Source organism: Oratosquilla oratoria, chromosome 30 (assembly GCF_046742065.1).
Source record: "Oratosquilla oratoria isolate Oo_2021 chromosome 30, ASM4674206v1, whole genome shotgun sequence".
NCBI lineage: Eukaryota > Metazoa > Arthropoda > Malacostraca > Stomatopoda > Squillidae > Oratosquilla > Oratosquilla oratoria.
In genome coordinates, this window is record NC_134806.1 from 8,226,280 (window position 1) to 8,248,166 (window position 21,887).

Genomic DNA, 21,887 nt, shown 5'->3' on the forward strand with positions numbered 1-21,887 from the left:
TACTACTACTACTACTACTACTACTACACGACCTCCATCCTAGTGGAACTGTGTGGTGGAAGCAGCAGGGTCTGTCTTCCACAGACACAGTTCATTGGCCCCTCTCCCGCCAATGACTGTGATCGACTACTACTACTACTACTACTACTACTACTACTACTACTACTACTACTACTACTACTACTACTACTACTACTACTACCACCACCACTACTACTACTACTAATGATTATCTATCTACATACCACGAGCTTTTCCACCCATATAAGGGAGGTAGCCAAGTCAAAAGGCAGGTATCCACTCCCATCCATTCCACCCCCTTTCCTTTCTCTCACCCTAGTTCTTCGTAGATAAAAAATCATCCCGGTCACCCGCCCACTGACTTTGGTCAGAAGCAATGCAGCAAGACACATTATATCTACAGCAAGGCTGCTTCACTTGATCGGTGACCCCTCTCCCTCTCCAACTCCTCATGCAGAAAATAGAGAAGACGGGAAGAAATCCCTTCGGGCTGTGTCAAAACACCATTCACACATAACCACTCCCTCCTCCCCCTCCCTTCCTTCTACCACAATGTCATCTAGAGTATACGCAGCCATTCTCCACTCACCTATATCTTCTGGCTTCTCCCTCCCTTGCTCAACAGGCATTCCTCCCTTGCTCAACGCCCCTTTTACACATCCTCGGTCGTCCCATCAATTTCACTCCACCCACCTCCGCCTTCCACGAATCTTTCTTCACTCATTCTTAGCATATGTCCAAACCATCTCAATACTCTTTCATCGACCCTATCTCCCGTTTCCTTTTCCACCCCCTCTCTCCTCACTTCGTCTCTCACTCTATTGAACCTTGTAACCCTAACTACCATACTTCTCTTAGTATGGTAGGGGTTACAATCTCTTAGCACCCATTCCCAAATGTCTATTTCTCGTTACACTTTTTAGTTCCCAAAGGCACTTACTTGTTCCTCTCAATCTACACTACCTCCACCTCTACTCCTCCCTTTACCGCCACATGCGATCCCAAGTACCTAAAGCTATCTACTTCCTCCTGTCTCTCTCCTTGAAGATTCACTTCCAAATTGCTGTCCTCTTCCCTTGTACATCTTATCACCTTACATTAAACCTACACTTACCTTCAACTTTCTCCTTTCGTGTACCTTCCCAAACTCCGTCACCAACTCCCTTAACCCATCTCTGATCCTACCACAAGCACATTGTCGTCAGCAAACATTATTTTTTAATATATTTTTAAACTATCTCCAATCCCTTGTCCATTACCACTGCGTTTACCTCTCGCACCACCCCATCCATGTACATATTGAACAACCATGGTGACATGACACTTTCCTGGCAAAGTCCTATCTTTACCTTAAACCCCTCGCTCTCTCCATTTCTAATTCTAACGCAGGCTCTGCCACTCTCCTGGAGTAGGGGGCTGGTCAGGCACTGTTTGTAGCCACTTATCCAGCTGTTTTTTGAAGCTAATTGGTGTGATGCCAGTCAGGCATCTCATTATCAATAGGGTAGAATTATAGAGGCGTGTCCCTGTATACTGTATATGAAGTTGTGGTGGACTATAGTTTTAACTCTGAACATATCTTCTATTCTTCGGATGTGGCATGGTCGGCCCCGTCGCGGGTGAGTGTTGACTTGTAATCCGATATGTGGCAATATCTGTTCCAGTGTTTTCCACACATATATGATGGTGTATAGTTCACGTCGTCTCTGGGGGTATTAGAGCTTACGTTTCTTCAGTCTCTCCCAGTAATTGAGCCTTTATATGCCCTCTGTTCTGCTTGTGAAGGTCCTTTGTAATGTCTCCAGCTTGGCTATTTCCCCTTCTTTGTTTGGGGACCAGAGTTGGTAGCAGTATTCCAGTCTTGGTAGGACTAGAGTCTTCCACAGGGTCAGCATGCATTCTCTATTCCTCGTGTGAAAAGTTCATAGGATCCACCTCAAAAGCTTGCGGGCACTTTCAACCGCTATCTCAGTGTGCCTCGTGAAAGTTAGGTTGTGGCTCATGTGCACTCCTAAGTCTTTCACAAAGTTACTGGCTTCATTTGGCGTTCGGTTACACTTGTAGGTAGCGTTTGCTTTCAGGTCTTGGAGTGGGTCTTAGGAGCTCAAACTTGTCCTCGTTCAGGGCCATGTTATTGGTTTCGGCCCATTTTGCCATTCTGTCCAGGTCCGCTTGTAGTAGTGCCGCGTCTGCAGCAGACTTGTTCCTGGCGATCCTGGTGTCGTCGGCGAAGGATGATGCGTGTGAATCTTGTAGGTCCTTGTCGATGTCTCCAATCATGATTAGGAATAGCAGTGGTCTCAGGACTGAGCCCTGGGGAACCCCGCGGAATGTCTTAGCTCGGCTAAGACAGGGTTCCCTGAACTATCTCTTGTTGTGTCCGGTTTGTGACTGTGCAGCCACTCACCCAGTTACCCACGAATACCCAATGTACTCTATTTATGAAGGAGGATGCCGTGATCTACCTTGTCGAAGGTCTCCTCTATATTTAGTAACTCCCTAAAATACTCTACCCATCTATCCCTTACCGCCGCCTCTTCCGTTATTATCTCTCCATTTGCATACCTTACCTTTCTTTTCTGTTTGATTCGTCTCCCCCTCCTCTCTTAATTTTCTTCATTTTTTTATTACTTGCAACGATGATTGTAATTATGATAATGATAGTAACAACAATAACAATAATAGAAACAATAAAATAATATCTCTATTACTACTGTTACTACTACTACCAATTATGATAATAATAATAATACCGTAATAATATTGAAAATTTCCTGTGTCCGTGTCCCTTTCGGCGTTGAGTTGCATTGTAAAGTGTAAACATGTCGGGAAAGCAGCAACAACCTTCATTTATATTCCCGCTTGTGATTGGTACATTTACAGCCGTCACATATGTGTCCTTTGTCATCGTCTACACAGTGCACCCAACGCCTTTCATTGATGAACATTTTCACATACCTCAAGCCCAGAAATATTGTCAGTGGAAGTTTTTTGAGGTATGCTGGGAAAATGCTAAGTCGACCAGGTCATATAACTCGATTACCCAATGGGCAGAGTGGGTTCGGGTATTAGTATAGCATGACATGCGAATGCGGGATTGGACGTCAGAAAGCCGCTAGTGCATATCGTGGTCGCCCCATTTTAAAGAGATACACCTATTTAAGCTATTACATTAAATTATACCCTATTCTATTCTTCCACAAGCTTATGATCTTATCCAGTAAACCAAACAATAATGGTTTTAAAAATCAAAGAGTTCAAGTTCCACAACTGAAGGAACTATTTTTAGGAGCATTACTTCTCAGCTTTTGGTTAACCTCTGCTACAAAATAGGTGATGTGTAGCTGCATAAAGATTAAAGTAGCCTGGCAGTACAATAATAAGTGATTAAGTCTATAAGAGTAATACCATGACATGTAGAAGGGCACACATGACGTGAAGGTGTTTTGCCTGGCAAAATAATTTTAATTTGCTTCCCCACCCTTTCCATGCTAAACATGGCAAAATAAATGGCCACTGGTAAATTTTAAGAAGTGTATACCTACATGATATAGCAATAGAAAATTAAATACTAATTCTGTAAGTTTTAATACATCAGTGTGATATACGTTATTCTTATCAGAAATGAATAATAGAAAAGGTTGCTAAAAGCCATAAACAAACAAATGTAGCCGCTTAGGTTGCTTGAGACGCCATCTTTGTTTTGGTAGAAGAGGAGGCCAAAGAAATTAAAGTATGATAGATTTATCTATTCTAAACTAACCTAACCTATCAACCTGACCTACCTACCTACCTACCTACCTACCTACCTACCTACCTACCTACCTACCTACCTACCTACCTACCTTACCTAACCTAACCTAACCTAACCTAACCTAACCTAACCTGTAGTTACAGTACCTGTAATTCTAGAGGTCATCAGGGTCATTGTCGTCTCTGACCTCTGAATCTGTGAAAACAAAGATGGGGTCTAAAGGAGTCGAAGTGACTTCATTCGTTTCTGTATAGGTTTTAGCAATGTTTTCTGATATTGATTTCTGCCAAGAAAAATATTTATTGCATTGATGCATTGTAATTTACAAAACTAATATTTAATTTTTTAATGTTATACCACCTGGGTGTGTACTTCTAAAAAATACATGGCCACTGATTCTATGCACATTCAAAGTAAGTTAATTTAAATGTTTCGTGGTAAAATAGGAGTGGTGGTGGAGCAAATTAGGATCAGTTGTAGAATCTTGCCCCCCCCCACCCCTCTACACACATACATACATACATATACCCTTACAAGGGAGGTAGCCAAAAAGAAAAAGGCATAAAACCATTCCCACCCATTCCATCCCTAAATACACTCCACCCCCCCACCCTCCCTCTTATTTTAGCACCTCGTGGATGACGGGTCATCCCTGCACCTTGTGCACTGCCCTGGGTCAGAGGCAGTGTCACAAGACACAGCACATCCACAGCAAGGCCGCTTCATTAAATTGGCGACCCTACCTCTGTCCCCCCATGCAGTAAAGGAGAAGACGGGGAGAAATCCCTTTGGGCTGCATCAAATTTTGCTCACAAATACTACCTCAACCCCCATCCTCCCACCCATTCCACCTCATGCATCACAACATCATCTACACATTACATGACTCGGTGGCGCAGTTGGTAGAGTCTCGGATTGTCAGTGTGGCGGTACCGGTGATACCCGGGTTGAATCCTGCCCAGGGCAGAAATTATTTTAGTATCGCTGCGCTTTGAGTCATTACTTCAACTCTCGTGGGCAGGGAGTTGGATGTGTGTGTGCATGTAAGGTCATATCATTACCCATAGATCGGTCATACGAGCTCTGAGCTCTCTTCTGGGAGGGAAATAGCTGTCGATCACGAGTCCAACACGTGATCCAAAAGACCAAAGACCAAGGTGAATCACACAACCACTCTCCATTCACCCCAGTCTTCTGTCCTCTCCCATCCTTCCTCAACAGACATTCCCCTCTTCCTCAAAGCCCCCTTCACCCCATCCATCCATCTCATCCTAGGATGCCCCATCATGTTCACTCCCTCCACATCTGCCTTCCATACCTCTTTTACTAGTCTTTCTTCACTCATTCTTCCCATGTGTCCAAACCATCCTAATACTCTTTCATCAACCCTATCTCCCAACTCCCTTACTAACCCTGTTCTCCTCCTTACCTCCTCATTTCTCACTCTATCCAGCCTAGTAAACTCCATCATACTTCTCAGACACCTCATCTTAAACATTCAAATTCCTCTCTTCCTCTCTTATGTTCCATGTTTTTGCCCCATACAGTGCTGTTGGCACAATCACTCCTTCATACAGTCTCCTCTTAGCATCCATTCCCAAATGTCTATTCCTCATTACACTTTTTAATCCACCAAGGCATTTACTTGCTTCTTTCAATCGACATTCTACCTCCACCTCCACTCCACCTTTTCCTGCCACATTTGCACCCAAGTATCTAAAACTATCCACTTCCTCCAGTCGCTCTCCTTTAATGCTCACTTCCAGTCTACTGCCACTTTCACCCCTTGAACATTTCATCACCTTACTTTTACCCACATTTATCTTCAATTTTCTTCTTTCACACACTATCCCAAACTCTGTCACCAACTTCCTCAATCCCTCCTCTGATCCTGCTACAAGTGCAGTGTCGTTCACAAACAACAGCTGGCTCACCTCCCACTTTTCTCCATTTTCTTTAACCATCTCCAATCCCTGACCCACCACCCTTGCATTTACCTCTCTACACACATACTGACTGATAAAACCCTGAAGTGCTCCACTGTCACTCTGTGCTTTACTCAGGCACATGCCGTCACTCAGGTCCTTTTTTTTTTTAACTCAATTTATAGTTTGGGAACATTAAGGGTAGTAATAGTGACCTAACCTGACTGTAAATTGAGTAATAAAAAAAAAAAAAAAAGATACCATGACCCAAGTGACTGTGAAGCATTTTGGACCTTTATCAATCAATGTGTGTGTGTGTGTGGGGGGGGGGATTTTACAATTGATCCACAAATTGTGTTGCCTAACAGGACCACTATCCCTCAATAGCTCCAAATTAAGATAGGCTTAACAGTTATACTACCAAAGGGATCTTGCACAGTTGAATAAAAAAAAAACCTGGTAATAGCCTGAATGAAGGACAAGTTCTTGGTAAGAAAATAATTAATTGAGATACATTCCTTTTTCTACTGAAAGTGTCAAATACATCTGAATCATAATACTTAGTAGTGTCTAGAATAAGAGAAGTGATACTCATTCTGGAAGGATTGAGTAGTAGAGCAATCAGTTGGTAAACAAAGGATGGTGAAAAAGTCTTGAAATGAATCAAGCAGAAGCCTAATTCAATCTGTTGTCCCAAGTCTCTCTTTCAGGAGACCCACATCTCCCAGGTAGCTGGTGACATGAACTGGATTGGCCCACATGTCACTCAAAGAAGAAACATTGTGTTGTTGCATGGGTAAGGCTAGAATAGGGCAATACAGGAAGAGGTGGTTATTGTCTTCTGTGAGGCAATTGCGGCTGGGACAGTTTGCTACGTAATGAGGCCTGTTCTCTTTTGGTACTGATTTAAAGCTAGGTGGTGTCCTGATAGTAGTTGCTAATAGTGTTCTTGCTTGTTGTGGGAGGGATTTCTCTGTATGGCTGATTTCTCCCCTTCCCATATAATACAACTAGATAAATACACACTGATCAGCTGTAGAATCATGATTCTAACTACACTATTGTACAGTCTCAACCACAGTAAACTAACCTAAACAAGAAGAGGAAGTATTTGGGTATGTCAATATCCTCTTCACTTCATAATCAATTGAAACTGGTTCCACTCAATTTTAACTAGCTAATTACAACTAAAGAGTCCTCACACAGCAAAGTAAGAATCTCAGTTTGAAAAGTATCATGGTCCATGATTAACTGTAGAATATCCACCTCAGTAACACTCAACTGTGCAATTTCCACCCTAAGCATATGTGTGTGAGGCTGGGGTGGGGGGGGATTCTACTATTGATCTGGAAGACCCTAAATGTGTTTGAGATGATGTGTTCAAGGAGAAGGGTAGGTGTAGTTAGGATGGATAGAATGAGAAATTTGAGGTGAGGCAGAGAATAGGGGTGAAAAGAGCTGGAAAATGGGTAGATCAAGAAGTGCTGATGAGGTTTGGGCAGTGGAGAGAATGAGTGAAATAAGTGTGGAAAGCAGAAATGGGTGGAGCGAACTTCAAAGGAAGACCAAGAATGAGAGTGATGGACAGGGTAAAGATTGGCTGCATGAGGAATGTCTGTTGAGCAAAGAAGAGTACAAAAGATAGAAGTGAATGGAAAGGGATCGTTCATGGATGAAGAAATTATACAGCCTGAAGAGATTTTTTTCTGCATAATAAGTTTCTGGACAAAGGTGGGAGGGGGAATAAACCAGCTTTAGCTGTTGGGACCTTCTGTGACACTTTTTTGCCTCATTAATTTTGACTGAGGCAGTGTGGTGGGGGAGAGGGTAGTCATATTGGGTGAGGTATGTTCCTGTCACCTGACAGTATGTGATTTGTTAATGTATTGAAAGGTTGGATATGGGGGATGTAGTCCTAGGTGATATTTAAATGTTTGTGATGTATATTGTTTTCTTTATTTGTGTTTTGATTGTGAATATTTCTGCTCTGGTGCCTTTTGGTTATTGCTTAATTTCTTTTGTTTAATTAGAGAAGGGTAACTGTTGTGTATTAGTGGTATGAGTCCTTTGTGATGAGCTTTGTCTTCCCTAGTTGCTGTGCATCCATTGAATGGGAGTTAGTTTTGTTTCATGTGTATGTGCTATGTATATATTGTGTCTGTGTAGGATTTGTTGCAGCTCTTGTGTTTCAAAGATCTTTAATGGAACAGTTGTGGCAATCTAACACAAGATCTCTTGAATAGAACTAATCACAAAACAAGTCTAATAGATAATTTACTCAAGTGATTCTTTTCAGGAATCTGCAACAACAAATATGTCACCCAAGTAACAATATATGCCATCAAGATTTTCTGTTGTACTGTGTAATTTATTCAATAAGAAAAGGTGAAAAGGCAGTCAGCTTAGAAGGCAAAACTTCATACTGGAAAAGACAAAAGAATGTGATAAAAGCAGATATAGACCACCCCTTTCTGCTATGGAATACCACGTTTGAAACAATCTGTTGCCCTTCTTTGCAGAAAACCTGTAGAACACTAATGCAGCACATTACACACTGAACTTTGTTGCATTAAAGTGAATATGCTTGCTCCAAGGGAGTTACAGTGTAATATTGGTGTGTATTATGAATACGGCATATTGCTAGGGGTCCAGTTTTTAATATCTAGCTGTTAATAATATATATACATATTTGAATATCTCCCTTTTAATTCCATATCTGTTTGATTACAGTGGGACCCAAAGATAACAACACTCCCAGGATTGTATCTTTTCTCCATTGGACTGAATGGACCAGTGTCATATGTGCTGGGCAAGGAACTGTGTGATGTCTTCAGCCTACGTGTTACCAACCTTTTTGCAGCAGCCTTCTCACTGTCAGCACTGCATAAACTGCTCATATATTTGCATCGGGAGAGGGTGAGACCAGTGTCCTGATTTATTTTTGTAGGGGGGATGTGTTTTTTTATAATGGAGCATCAGGGATGAGGTATATCTGCTTTTGTTTGCCTTGACCATATCAGGCATTCACAGTGATGGAAGCTTGGTAATTATGGCCTGAGCATGTTGAATGAGCCCTTCTGTTGCTCCATTTTTTCTTGCAGGAGATTCATTACCCCCAGGAAACTGGCTACAGATGCTCATTCAACTCAAAGCCACTCAGTGAAGATATTTTGTTTTGCTGCTAGGAATTAGTGTAGGGCAGTGTAATAAATGGTGCCTTGTGTCTTCTGTGTAGTGGTTGCATCTGTGGCAGTTGGAGTCTGTGTTTGTATTGCTTTGATGTGTGGATGTTAACCAGCATGTAGGCATGTCAGTGCTATTCTTGGGAGAGATATTTATTTGATTGATTTCTTGTGGATTTTGATGACATATAGATTTTGGCAGTCTATTGTGGGGTGCCCTTCACTCATCCCACACTTACCCAGCACCCTTTTGTTGTCCCTTCTATCTTAGCTCCTTGTGGATAAATGGTAATCCCTGTTCCCTGTCCGTTGTTTAGACCAAAAGTAATGCACCAAGAGACAGCACCTGCATAACAGGGCCTGACAACTGAAGCTGGTTTACCACCACCACTTTATTACATGGCGACCCTCCTCCCTCATCCACTCAAGAATTTACATAACAGACAGAATAAAATCCCTTTGGACTGTGTCAATTTATCATTCATTCACAACTACTCTTCACTCACACCAACCTCTTACCCTTTCCCTTTTCTGCTCAACAAACATTCCCCTTGTACCCAAGGTCCCCTTCACCCCATCCATACATCCCATTCTGGTCTTCCCTTTAAGTTTGTTCCATCCACCTCTGTCGTCCACATTCTTTTTGTTAGTTTTTCTTCACTCATTTTTTCCATATGCTCAAGTCATCTTGGTATTTTTTGATCATCCTTTATCTGCCAGCTCAATTTTCATCCCCACTCTCTACCTCACCTTCTCATTTCTTACTAACCATCCTTGTACCCACACCATACTTTTTGGATTCTTCACCTCAAGCACATTTAGGCTCCTCATTTCTTTCCCTTTAAATTCCAAGTCCAGAAAATACAGATTATCTAATTCTACACTGTCATACTCATTCTGTCCAAACAACAACACAATATACCTTCTCTGAGGGATTTATGGGCCAATCTAGTGGCTGTGGCCAGTTACTTACTTCGGGGTTGTGGGTCCTTTGCAAGAGAGACCTGGGGCATCTGGTTGATTGATAGGTGTTCTGACTCTAACATATTCAAACTATTTACCTTTGAGTTCTTGCCTCTAGAAGTTGGTACCTTAGTTTTCTTGGCCACCATGCTCCTCTCGCATTTAGTTGGTTATCTAATATGTAATTCCATGTTGATATTATGCTGTTAGTTTATTATAAGAAATTTTCAAACTCAAGCCAAAGTTTATTTTTAAATAACGCTCACATTTTTTGTCACACGAGATTGAATGCTACCTACCCTGACTACACATGATACCAATAGGGTTTGCATTGATCACTTCTGCATGTAGTTATTGATAAAAATTTATAATCATGTAAAGCTATTTCATTTTATATAGTAGTCCAGCTCACACTAGAACTTTACTAATATATTGCTAATTCTGGTTCAGGCGGACAGTTGGAAGTTGATGCTGTATGCTGTGAACCTGTCTCTTCTGCCCGTCCTGCACTGGTTTTCCTTCTTCTACTACACTGATGTCCTGGCCACTCTTACTGTCCTTTGTATGTGGCTTCTTTACCTGCACAGTGCACACCTCACTGCAGCTCTCATGGGTAAGAGGTTCCACAGCTCATTCCACCACTGTCTTCTTCATAGAGGAATAGTTGTGCAGTTTACTTCGCCTGTTCTTATAGGATAAAGAATTTGAATTGTGCACCTTCTGTATATGTTAATAAATAGGTGATTATATTTATTTTGCATGCAGCATGAATTTGGCAGTTGTGTATAAGACTTGTAGGCCATTACAAATAATTTGTACATGCACAACTGTTTACTGTATTTGAGTATTTAGATTAAATATGACTTGTATTGTTTTTTTCCTTACTGTTGCTTAGAGTAGTACAGTATTACAAAATTTAGTGCTGCATTACAAGAGTCTAAACTGGGGTATTCATCATCAATTGGGAGCATTTATTAAGGAGTGGAGGTTTGTTTCACTCACACTATTGCCAGTCCCCAGTTTCTCTGAGCAAGCTGCCATGCAGCCAGCCACCTTTCACATTCCAAACAATTCTTGGCAGGTTCAGTAAACTTTTCCCAGCCATGAGTGCTGTGAGCATCTCCTTTGTTTCTTGTGGAAGCAGCCTTGTGGGTGGAATCAAGGTCAGGGAAACATGCCCATGTAGCCAGAGTTGATGTTCATGATTATGCTACTAACTGGCCTATACTGAGTCTCATGCAATGGTCTTGGGTTTGATGCATAGTCATTCCAATGATACCCCATAATTCTTCAAAGTGCTTGATACCAGACATAATCCGTGTCTCAGCCATACAGCAAAACAGGATGTACAGATGATTTGAAGATGTTGATTTAAATAGGTGGAAGTGGATTTAGGCCTTTGACTTTGGCTACCTCCCTTGTAAGGGGGAAAAAACCATTGGTATATGTATGTATGTATGTATGATTTTAATCCTCCAGCAGAAATATTAACAATACCATATATTCTGGGTGGGAATGATTTTATGCCTTTTCCTTTTTGGCTACATGGATGGGGTGGTGCGAGAGGGGAATGCAAGGGTAGTGGGTCAGGGATTGGAGATGGTCAAGGAAAATGGAGAAAAGTGGGAGGTGAGCCAGCTGTTGTTTGCGGACGACACTGCGCTTGTGGCAGAATCGGAGGAAGGATTGAGGAAGCTGGTGACAGAGTTTGGGAGAGTGTGTGATAGAAGAAAGCTGAAGATAAATGTGGGTAAAAGTAAGGTGGTGAGATGTACAAGGGGTGAAAGTGGCAGTAATCTGGAAGTGAGCATTAAGGGAGAGCAACTGGAGGAGGTGGATAGTTTTAGATATTTGGGTGCAAATGTGGCAGGAAAGGATGGAGTGAAGGTGGAGGTAGAATGTAACAAAGGATTACAAAGGCAGAGCATGCCGACAGGAGACCTTTTGATCCATATCTAGGTCGGATGCAAAAAAAAAAAAAAAAAAAATCATATTAATAATAAAATAATAAATAAAAACTATAATAATGTAAATAACAAATAAAATACATAAATAAATGCATAGGTATAGTTAAAATAATAAACAAACAGGTAAATAGTAAATGATAATAAATTGACATATAACTAATAATAAATGAAAATCAGACAGACAAATTATAACAAAACAAAAACAAATAATATAACATAAATTATAATCATTACAGCATCTTACTTAGGTATTTATCTAAATGATTCTTAAAGCTTCGAACTGAACTACATTGCACTACCTGTGCAGGAAGTTTATTCCATTCATTAACTACACGGTTGGCAAAGTTGTTTCTACCTACTTCCAAATTGAATCTATTTCCGGACAGTTTGAGACCATTGTTTCTTGTCTGATTGTCATTCAATGTGAAAATTTTATCACTTTTGATGTTGTCAATTCCCTTTAAAATCTTAAAGACCTGTATCAAGTCACCTCTGAGTCTACGCTTTTTTAGGGAAAACAGATTCATGTGTTTTAGTCGATTTTCGTATGATTTATTTTTGATATTTGGAATCAGTTTTGTGGCTCGCCGTTGTACTTTTTCCAGTCATTCAATGTCTTTAATGAGATTCGGTGACCATACAGAAACAGCATATTCCAAATGTGGACGAACTAACGATTTATATAGCTTGTTAACGAGTGATGGACTTTTGAAATCAAAAGATCGCGCAATCAGTCCTAGAATCTTATTTGCTTTCTCAGAGGCTGAAATACACTGCTTGGATGATTTGAGGTCGTTACTGATAATTACGTCGAGATTTTTTTCACTATCCACTTTTGTTAACGAATTTCCAAATAACTTGTAATCGTACTTACTGTTATTTTTACCTATGTGCATTACCTTGCATTTACTTGTGTTAAGTTTTATTAGCCACTTTTCAGACCATTGCTGTAATTGATCTAAATCTTCTTGAATATCTAATTGGTTTGAGTGATCATTTGCCACTCCACACAGTTTTGTATCATCAGCAAATTGGGAAACAGTAGATTTTAGTCCATGGTCTATATCATTTATATATACTATGAATAGAAGTGGCCCAAGAACGGAACCCTGAGGAACTCCACTTGCAACACTTTTCCATCTAGAAGTTTTTCCATTTAAAACAACTCTCTGTTTTCGACCATTCAACCAATTACTAGTCCAACCTATTAGGCTACCACTTATTCCATGCAAAGCTAATTTAGTAAGTAGTCTTTCGTGTGGGACGGTATCAAAAGCTTTTGCAAAGTCTAGATATATCAAATCTATATTGTTTCTTTTGTCATAATTCGAGATAACTGTGTTGTAGAATTCGAGTAAGTTAGTCACGCAAGAACGTTTCCGTCTAAAACCATGCTGGCTATCATTTATCAAACGGTTACTTTCTAAATGATGTTCGATAGCATCTCTGATGATAGTTTCCATTATTTTTCCTACGATTGAAGTCAAACTTATAGGCCTATAGTTATTTGGTTTCTTTTTGTCACCTTTTTTGAATATGGGATTGAGAGAAGCGAGTAAATGCCTTGGTGGTTTAAAAAGTGTAATGAAGAATAGACATTTGGGAATGGATGCTAAGAGGAGACTGTATGAAGGAGTGATTGTGCCAACAGCACTGTATGGAGCAGAAACATGGAACATGAGAGAGGAAGCGAGAAGGAACTTGAATGTGTTTGGGATGAAGTGTCTGAGAAGTATGATGGGGGTTACTAGGCTAGATAGAGTGAGAAATGAAGAAGTGAGGAGGAGAACAGGGGTGGAAAGGGAGCTGGGAGATAGGGTGGATGAAAGAGTATTAGGATGGTTTGGACACATGGAAAGAATAAGTGAAGAAAGACTAGTAAAAGAGGTATGGAAGGCAGATGTGGAGGGAGTGAACATGAGGGGACGTCCTAGGATGAGATGGATGGATGGGGTGAAGGGGGCTTTGGGGAAGAGGGGAATGTCGGTTGAGGAAGGACGGGAGAGGACAGAAGACGGGTGAATGGAGAATGGTTGTATATGGAAAATGTTGTGATGCATGAGGTGGATTGGATGGGGGAATGGGGGTGAGGTAGTGTGTGTGAGCAAAAATTTTGACGCAGCCCGAAGGGATTTCTCCCTGTCCTCTCCTTTATATGGGGGGACGGAGAGGGTGGGTCGCCGATTTAATGAAGCGGCCTTGCTGTGGATGTGCTGTGTCCTGCGACACTGCTTCTGACCCAGGGCAGTGGACAGGGTGCAGGGATGACCCGTCATCTAGGAGGTGCTAAGATGGGAGGGAGGGTGGAGGGGTGTGGAGTGTTTTCGGGGATGAAATGGGTGGGAATGTTTTTGTGCCTTGTCCTTTTTGGCTACCCCCCTGGTAAAGGGGAAAAAAGCCTTGGTATATGTATGTATGTATATATTCTGGTTGAGCAATTCCATAGTACATACATACATATACCAAGGCTTTTTCCCCCTTAAAAGGGAGGTAACCCAAAAGGAAAAGGCATAAAATCATTCTCATCCACTCCATCCCTGAATACACTCCACACCCCTCCACCCTCCCTCTTATCTTAATACCTCCTGGATGACGGGTCATCCCTGCACCTTGTCCACTGCCCTGGGTCAGAAGCAGTGTTGCAAGACACAGCACATCCACAGCAAGGCTGCTTCATTAACCACTTCACTCCAGACTTAAATCTCGCGGGCAGCAGCCAATGCCAGCCGTACGACGTGTCGTAATAATACTCACATCATAAAATATAGTCACCGCTTATATCGATCGTTCTCTCTTTCACCTGCGAATTTTGAAAACCACAGAGAATGGGATTCAGGGCACATTTGGAAGAATGTAAAAACACAGGGGCGACTACAATAAATATAATCAAGACGCCGATATGGCAGCGTCGCGAATCCACTTGCTCCTCATGACGCCTACGTGTGCGGAACTGTATGGAAGGGGTTAAATTGGCAACCCCCCCCTCTCGGTCCCCCCATACATAAAAGGAGAAGACGGGGAGAAATCCCTTCGGGCTGCGTCAAATTTTGCTCACACATACTACCTCACCCCCCATCCCCCTGCCCATTCCACCTCATGCATCACAACATCATCCATATACAACCATTCTCCATTCACCCCTGTCTTCTGTCCTCTCCCATCCTTCCTCAACAGACATTCCCCTCTTCCCCAAAGCCCCCTTCACCCCATCCATCCACCTCATCCTAGGACGTCCCCTCATGTTCACTCCCTCCACATTTGCCTTCCATACCTCTTTTACTAGTCTTTCTTCACTCATTCTTTCCATGTGTCCAAACCATCCTAATACTCTTTCATCAACCCGATCTCCCAACTCCCTTTCCACCCCTGTTCTCCTCCTCACCTCCTCATTTCTCACTCTATCTAGCCTAGTAACCCCCATCATACTTCTCAGACACCTCATCTCAAACACATTCAAACTCCTCTCTTCCTCTCTTATGTTCCATGTTTTTGCCCCATACAGTGCTGTTGGCACAATCACTCCTTCATACAGTCTCCTCTTAGCATCCATTCCCAAATGTCTATTCCTCATTACACTTTTTAATCCACCAAGGCATTTACTTGCTTCTCTCAATCTACATTCTACCTCCACCTTCACTCCACCTTTTCCTGCCACATTTGCACCCAAGTATCTAAAACTATCCACTTCCTCCAGTCGCTCTCCCTTAATGCTCACTTCCAGTCTACTGCCACTTTCACCCCTTGAACATTTCATCACCTTACTTTTACCCACATTTATCTTTAGCGTTCTTCTATCACATACTCTCCCAAACTCTGTCACCAACTTCCTCAATCCCTCCCCCGATCCTGCCACAAGCGCAGTGTCGTCCGCATCTGCAAACAACAACTGGCTCACCTCCCACTTTTCTCCATTTTCTTTAACCATCTCCAATCCATGACCCACTACCCTTGCATTTACCTCTCGCACTACCCCATCCATGTATAAGTTGAACAGCCAGGGCGACATAATGCATCCTTGATGAAGTCCCACCTTTACTTCGAACCACTCACTCTCTCCATTTCTAATCCTGACACAAGCTCTACTACTCTCATAAAAACTCTTAACAGCTCCTAGAAGCTTTCCTCCTATCCCATATATCTGCAGTACTTCCCACAGTGTCTTTCTGTCTACCCTATCGTAAGCCCTTTCCAGATCCATAAAAGCCCAAAAAACATCCTTCCCCTTTCCTATAGCTTTCTCACATATTTGTCTTACCACAAAGATCTGATCTACACAACCTCTACCCATCCTAAATCCACACTGTTCCTCACCAATTACTCCCTCTGTTCCTTTCCTAATCCTCTCAATCAAGATCCTCCCATAAGCCTTTACAACTACACTTAACAAGCTAATCCCTCTGAAACTACTACATTCACACTTGTCCCCTTTTCCCTTGTAAAGTGGAACTATACAGGCACTCCTCCAATCCTCCTGCACTACCCTCTCTCCAGCAAACATTAAATAACCTCACCAGCCAGTCCACCATCACTGTACCTCCTTTTTTTAGACATTCTGCATGACATCCATTCAGACCAGGGGCCTTACCTGCTTTCATCATCTTAACTGCCTTCACCTCATCCTTCCTTATTTCTCCTCCATTTTCCTCACTCATCACGGTCATTTTCTTAGCATTTCCCACTGCAACTATCTTTCCCTCCCTATCCTCCTTCACATTTAGCAACTCCCTAAAATATTCTGCCCATCTTCCCCTTACTGCCTTCCCTTCCATTATCATCTCTCCATCTGCATCTTCTCTACTTGATTTGCCTCCTCTTCCTCTCTTAATTTCTTTCCAAAACATCTTTTTATTACTTTCAAAATTTTCTGTCATACTCTTACCCCATTTCACATCTGCTCTCCTCTTTGCCTCCTTTACCTTGTGCTTTACTTCTCTTTTCTTTTCTTTGTACCTCTCATATGACTCCCTCCTATTTTGTAACCAATCTGTGAAAGCTCGCTTCTTCTCTTCTACAACCTTCTTTGTTTCCTCATCCCACCATTCACTACCCTTCCTTCTATTTCCTCCTGTCCTTCTTGTTCCACACACCATCCTTGGACACTTTGTGACTCCCTCCTTGAACCATCCCCATTCTTCCTCCACACGTAGCTCTACTCTATCCTTCACTCCCTCCCACTCCTCCTTCAGCTTCTTCTTGTACTCCTTCTCCTTTTCCTTTTCATTTAAAGAGTTCACTCTAAGCACCTCCCTACCTTTTGTCCTTTTCCTCTTTCTCCATCTATCCTCCACTCTCAACTTACCTTCCACCAAAAAATGATCTGGTATTCCCCCACCCTCTCCCCTTAGCACATGTACATCCTTAACTCTTCCTATCATAATCCTATTTACCACTACATAATCCATCAATGCTGTATCTACCACCCTTCCATCCACCACCCTCTCTCATGTGTACTTATGCTTGACTTTCTTCTGAAACACTGTATTTGCTATCATCAACTCTCTAGACATATTTCCACCATCAACTCTCCACTACGGTTCTTTCTTGGAACTCCACATTTCCCAACCACTCCATCAATTGGACCATTTCCTACCCTAGCATTAAGGTCTCCCAGTACTATTACATTGACATTTCTCCTTAAATCCTCTATGCACTCATTTAAATCTATCCAAAAGGCCTCCCTTTCTTCTACACTCTTCTCACTTCCAGGCCCATATGCACTTACAAAGACCCACATCTCTTTTCCCAGTTTCACCTTCATCCACATTATCCTTGTAGAAACCTCCTTCCACTCCACTATAAGTTTACCTATCTCTTCACTTACTAGAATAGCCACCCCTTCCCTCCCTCGCCCTCTCTTCACTCCTGATAACCTCCCACTTACACTCCCAAACTTACACTCACCCATCCCTTTCAACTTAGTTTCACTCAAAGCCAACACATCCATCTTTCTTCTCACATACTACCTATCTCTTCCCTTTTACTCTCATCTGTACCACATCCACGGACATTAAAAGACCCAAACCTTAGGGTGCTGGTCGGAAAACTCCCAGACCCTCTTATGCCTTTACTTTTTCTTTTAGGAATGTCCCCTGTGGGGCTACAAGGAGAAGGATGCCTGGTCCCAATCCCCGTCCCTTTCTTCTCGCCTCTTACGATCCAAGTGGAAATACTTGGTGGTAGTATTCTTTTCCCCCACCACAGGGAATTCCCCCTCCAAAGGGAATTCCCCTACCACAGAAAATGAATACTCAGAGAAATGGTACATGACAGCAGCAAGGGGTTGGGGGACAGCATAATGGAGGGACAGTCGTAGTATGAAAGTGTCATCATTTCTCTATGAACAGAGTTTTCCCTCTATCATAGACAAAATGATGTGTGGCTCTGGTCCATAGGGGTGCCCCATATAGACCCTAAAGTATCAACTGCATGCTACTTTGCCACAATAACAAGCAGCCAATACCCCATAGTGGCATGAGAAATGTCATCCCCTAAGATTAAAAAGGAATTAGGCAAAAACTGGTTTACCAGTAGAGTGGTGAATGAATGGAATAGACTTAGTAACCATGTAGAAGTGCAGAAACTATTGGTTGTTTTAAGAAAAGATTAGATAACTTTATTGAACCGCCTAGTGTAGGCCTTATGGTCTACACATAAAAGGACTACTTGACATGACACACCACATTTATACACTACACTGTCAAGGTATGTGAAACTTTCCAAGACCACAATGTCTTTGCTGCATGCATGGGCAGACTGAACTGTCATCCAGTAAGCCTCCAAAGACCTGTACCATGGTCTTGGTCCAGGAGTCCAGGTAGTCTCAGTTCCCTGTGCAATGCCTCAAGGGCTGCAAACAGAACCTCCAATGACTGCAAGAAGTACAGCATTACTGGGAAAGACCTAGTCATTGATCTTGCTGTTGCCAGTGGATGCTCTACAATGAAATTGATTGACAACTGTCCAATACCCAGTCCATGGAGGAGTTGAAAAGTGTTGGGGTGAGGATGCACCCTTGCCTCATGCCTAAGTTAACCTCTTCACTCCGGGGCACATCGCACGTCTGGCAGCATTAGCTGCCCGACGTGCGATGTTGTGTCATAATAATCGCATTATAAAAAATAAAGTCAGTGCTCAATTGTTCGTTCTCTTTCACCCATGTATTTTGATAACCATAGAAAATTGATGAAGCCAGTTTAGAGAGAATGGAAATTACGTAGGTACGACTACAATAAATATAATCAAGATGGCGACATCGGCATCATCGAGTATCCACTTGCTCCTCATGCCGCCTATGTAGGCGTCACCATATGGAAGTGGTTAATAGGAGAGAAGCTGGACATGCCTTTTCCAACACCCTCCATCCCATGAGTATAACCCAGACATCAAATCAATAATCCTTGCAGGAACTCACAGATATGCAGAAGATTCCATGATGTGCTGAGTGAAATAGCATGAGATCAATGTAGGCTGCTAGAAACCCGTTTTGAAACTCGCATCAACACTCCATTGCTAGGATCCAATCGTTTGTTGACTTGGTGGGAGTGAACCCAGACTCCTGAGGCCTCTGGAACTTTAGCAGATGGGAATAAACCTGTATCAGCAACAGATAGACAAGATGCCTGGCACACTGAACAGTGTAATACTATGGTAGTTGTTGCAGTCCTGCTGGTTACCTTACCCCTTCCATGTAGGGAAGACCAGATCCTTTTTCCAGTCAGATGTGCTGGACTGCCAAACTGTTTAACACCCATGATGAGACCTTGGCTGGGTGCCAGGCACAAGGTTCTCCAAAACCAGGCTCTCCATACTGTCACATGGACCAGTCTGGTGAATCTTAGACAGGAGGCAGGAATTGCCTTCCTTCACCTATGGGTGGAGAGGCTTTCTTCCTGTCCTCTCATCTGACTTCTGACTGGCCCAACCAAGGGAGGGTGAAGTCAAGGCCTCCCTCCTTATTGCCCTAGATGTCAAGGGCAACCCCACCAGTCACTCCTGGAAGGCCCATGCAGTGAGTGTGATCCATACCTTCAAACTCTGGGAATTGGTTCGGTAACATGTTATGGACAGACCTCATCCAGACTATAACCCCCCCCCTCTGCAGAGCAGGGGGCAGACTGTCATGATCCACACAGAATCAAGGAGTGCTATTGATGACATCATATGATTGGGGAAGACAATGTATGATGCCTACTTAATTATGTCAATCCAGCACCCGTGGAGCCTTTTGCACCAGCATGAGAGGTCTGCAAAGTCTCACTGGAACCCCAGTCATATTGGGATTCCAGGGAACATTATTGTGGATAATGCTGCCAAGGAAGCAATGAGGTTCAGCAGGATCACACTGCCCCTGTTACCCACAATCACACAGATGAAGGGTGTCACCATCAAGAAGGCCAGGTTGGTTGCCAGGGCCAACCACAACAGCAGTCTTCATATTTTGGAATTGGTGCTATGGTACTACCTTGTCACTAGGTATAAGGCAGTCCACCTATCTCCTGGTAGAATGGTGGAATCTATCATCTCTAGGATCCACCTTGAATATTGTTGTGGGTGGCAAGTGTTATGCACAGGGAGAGACAATCATAAATGCTGCAAACTCTGTGGGCCCATGGTACAATTCTGCACTGATGCTGCAGGTGCTAGCCATATCTCTGTGCTTCAGCACAGCCTCTTTGAGTTCCATAAAAGAAGCTGGAGTTGTATCTATTGGTGGATTGGTAACTGCCACCTGAACATCAGCAAGGTGAAACTGGCCATTTTGAGGGTCATCCATGAACAACTGCTCAAAGTACACAGCAAAAAGGCTACACCTTTTACGCCTAACACTAGTTGCCCATCAGCTGTTTGGACTGTGCTTCCCTGGGTCATAGGTTTGGAGTAGATTTTTATTTATTTATTTTATTTATTTATTTATTTATCACTGTTGTGGCAAAGTAGCATGCAGTTGATATTTTAGGGTCTATGTGGGGCACCCCTACGGACCAGAGCCACACATCATTTTGTCTGTGATAGAGGAGGCTCTGCTCAGAGAAGTGATGAAACTTTTATTGTACTGCTACTGTCCCTCCGTTATGCTGTCCCCCAACTCCTTGCTGCTGTCCTGTACCATTTCTCTGAATTTCATTTCCTTGTTTTGCCTACCCTGTGGTGGGGGAAAAGAATGCTGCCACCAAGGATTCCTACTTGGATTGTAAGAGGTGAGAAAAACGGGACGGGGATTGGGACCAGGCATCCTTCTCCCTGTAGCCCCACAGGGTACATTCCTAAAAAAAGTAAAGGCATAAGAGGGTCTAGGAGTTTTCCAACCAGCACCCTCAGGTTTGGGTCTTTTAATGTGTGTGGATGTGGTACAGATGAGAGTAAAAGGGAAGAGATAGGCAGTATGTTTGTGAGAAGAAAGATGGATGTGTTGAGTTTGAGTGAAACTAATTTGAGAGGGAAGGGCAAGTGTGAGTTTGGGAGGTTCTCAGGAGTGAAGAAAGGGCGAGGGAGAGAAGGGGTGGCTATACTAGTAAATGAAGAGATAGGTAAAGGTGTAGTGGAGTGGAAGGAGGTTTCTTCAAGGATAATGTAGATGAAGGTGAAACTGGGAGAGGAGATGTGGGTCTTTGTAAGTGCATATGGGCCTGGTAGTGAGAATTTGTAGAAGAAAGGGAGGCTTTTTGGATAGATTTAAATGAGTGCATAGAGGGATTAGGGAGGAACATCAATGTAGTGGTATTGGGAGACCTTAATGCTAGGGTAGGAAATGAACCAATTGACGGAGTGGTTGGGAAATGTGGAGTTCCAGGAAAGAATTGTAGTGGAGAGTTGATGATGGAGATGTGTCTTGAAAGATAGTTGATGCTAGCAAATACAGTGTTTTGGAAGAAAGTCAAGCATAAGTATACATGGGAGAGGGTGGTGGATGGAAGGGTGGTAGATAGAGCATTAATGGACTATGTAGTGGTAGATAGGAGTATAGTAGGAAGAGTTAAGGATGTACATGTGGTAAGGGGAGAGAGTGGGGGAATATCAGATCATTTTTTTTGGTGGAAGGTAAGTTAAGAGTGGAGGATAGATGGAGAAAGAGGAA

The 21,887-nt window shown here is 42.6% G+C and overlaps 1 protein-coding gene across 1 annotated transcript in view; it reads left to right on the forward strand.

Annotated features, from left to right (window-relative positions):
• Positions 1–2,818: 2,818 nt before the first annotated feature.
• Alg10 (alpha-1,2-glucosyltransferase Alg10) overlaps positions 2,819–21,887 on the forward strand; it is a 78,201-nt gene continuing 59,132 nt past the window's right edge. The window contains exons 1-3 of the mRNA XM_076212542.1: positions 2,819–3,017; positions 8,431–8,616; positions 10,296–10,458. Of these exons, the coding sequence (XP_076068657.1) occupies positions 2,844–3,017; positions 8,431–8,616; positions 10,296–10,458 (523 nt within the window). The 5' untranslated portion in view covers positions 2,819–2,843. The remainder of the gene's footprint in view (positions 3,018–8,430; positions 8,617–10,295; positions 10,459–21,887) is intronic.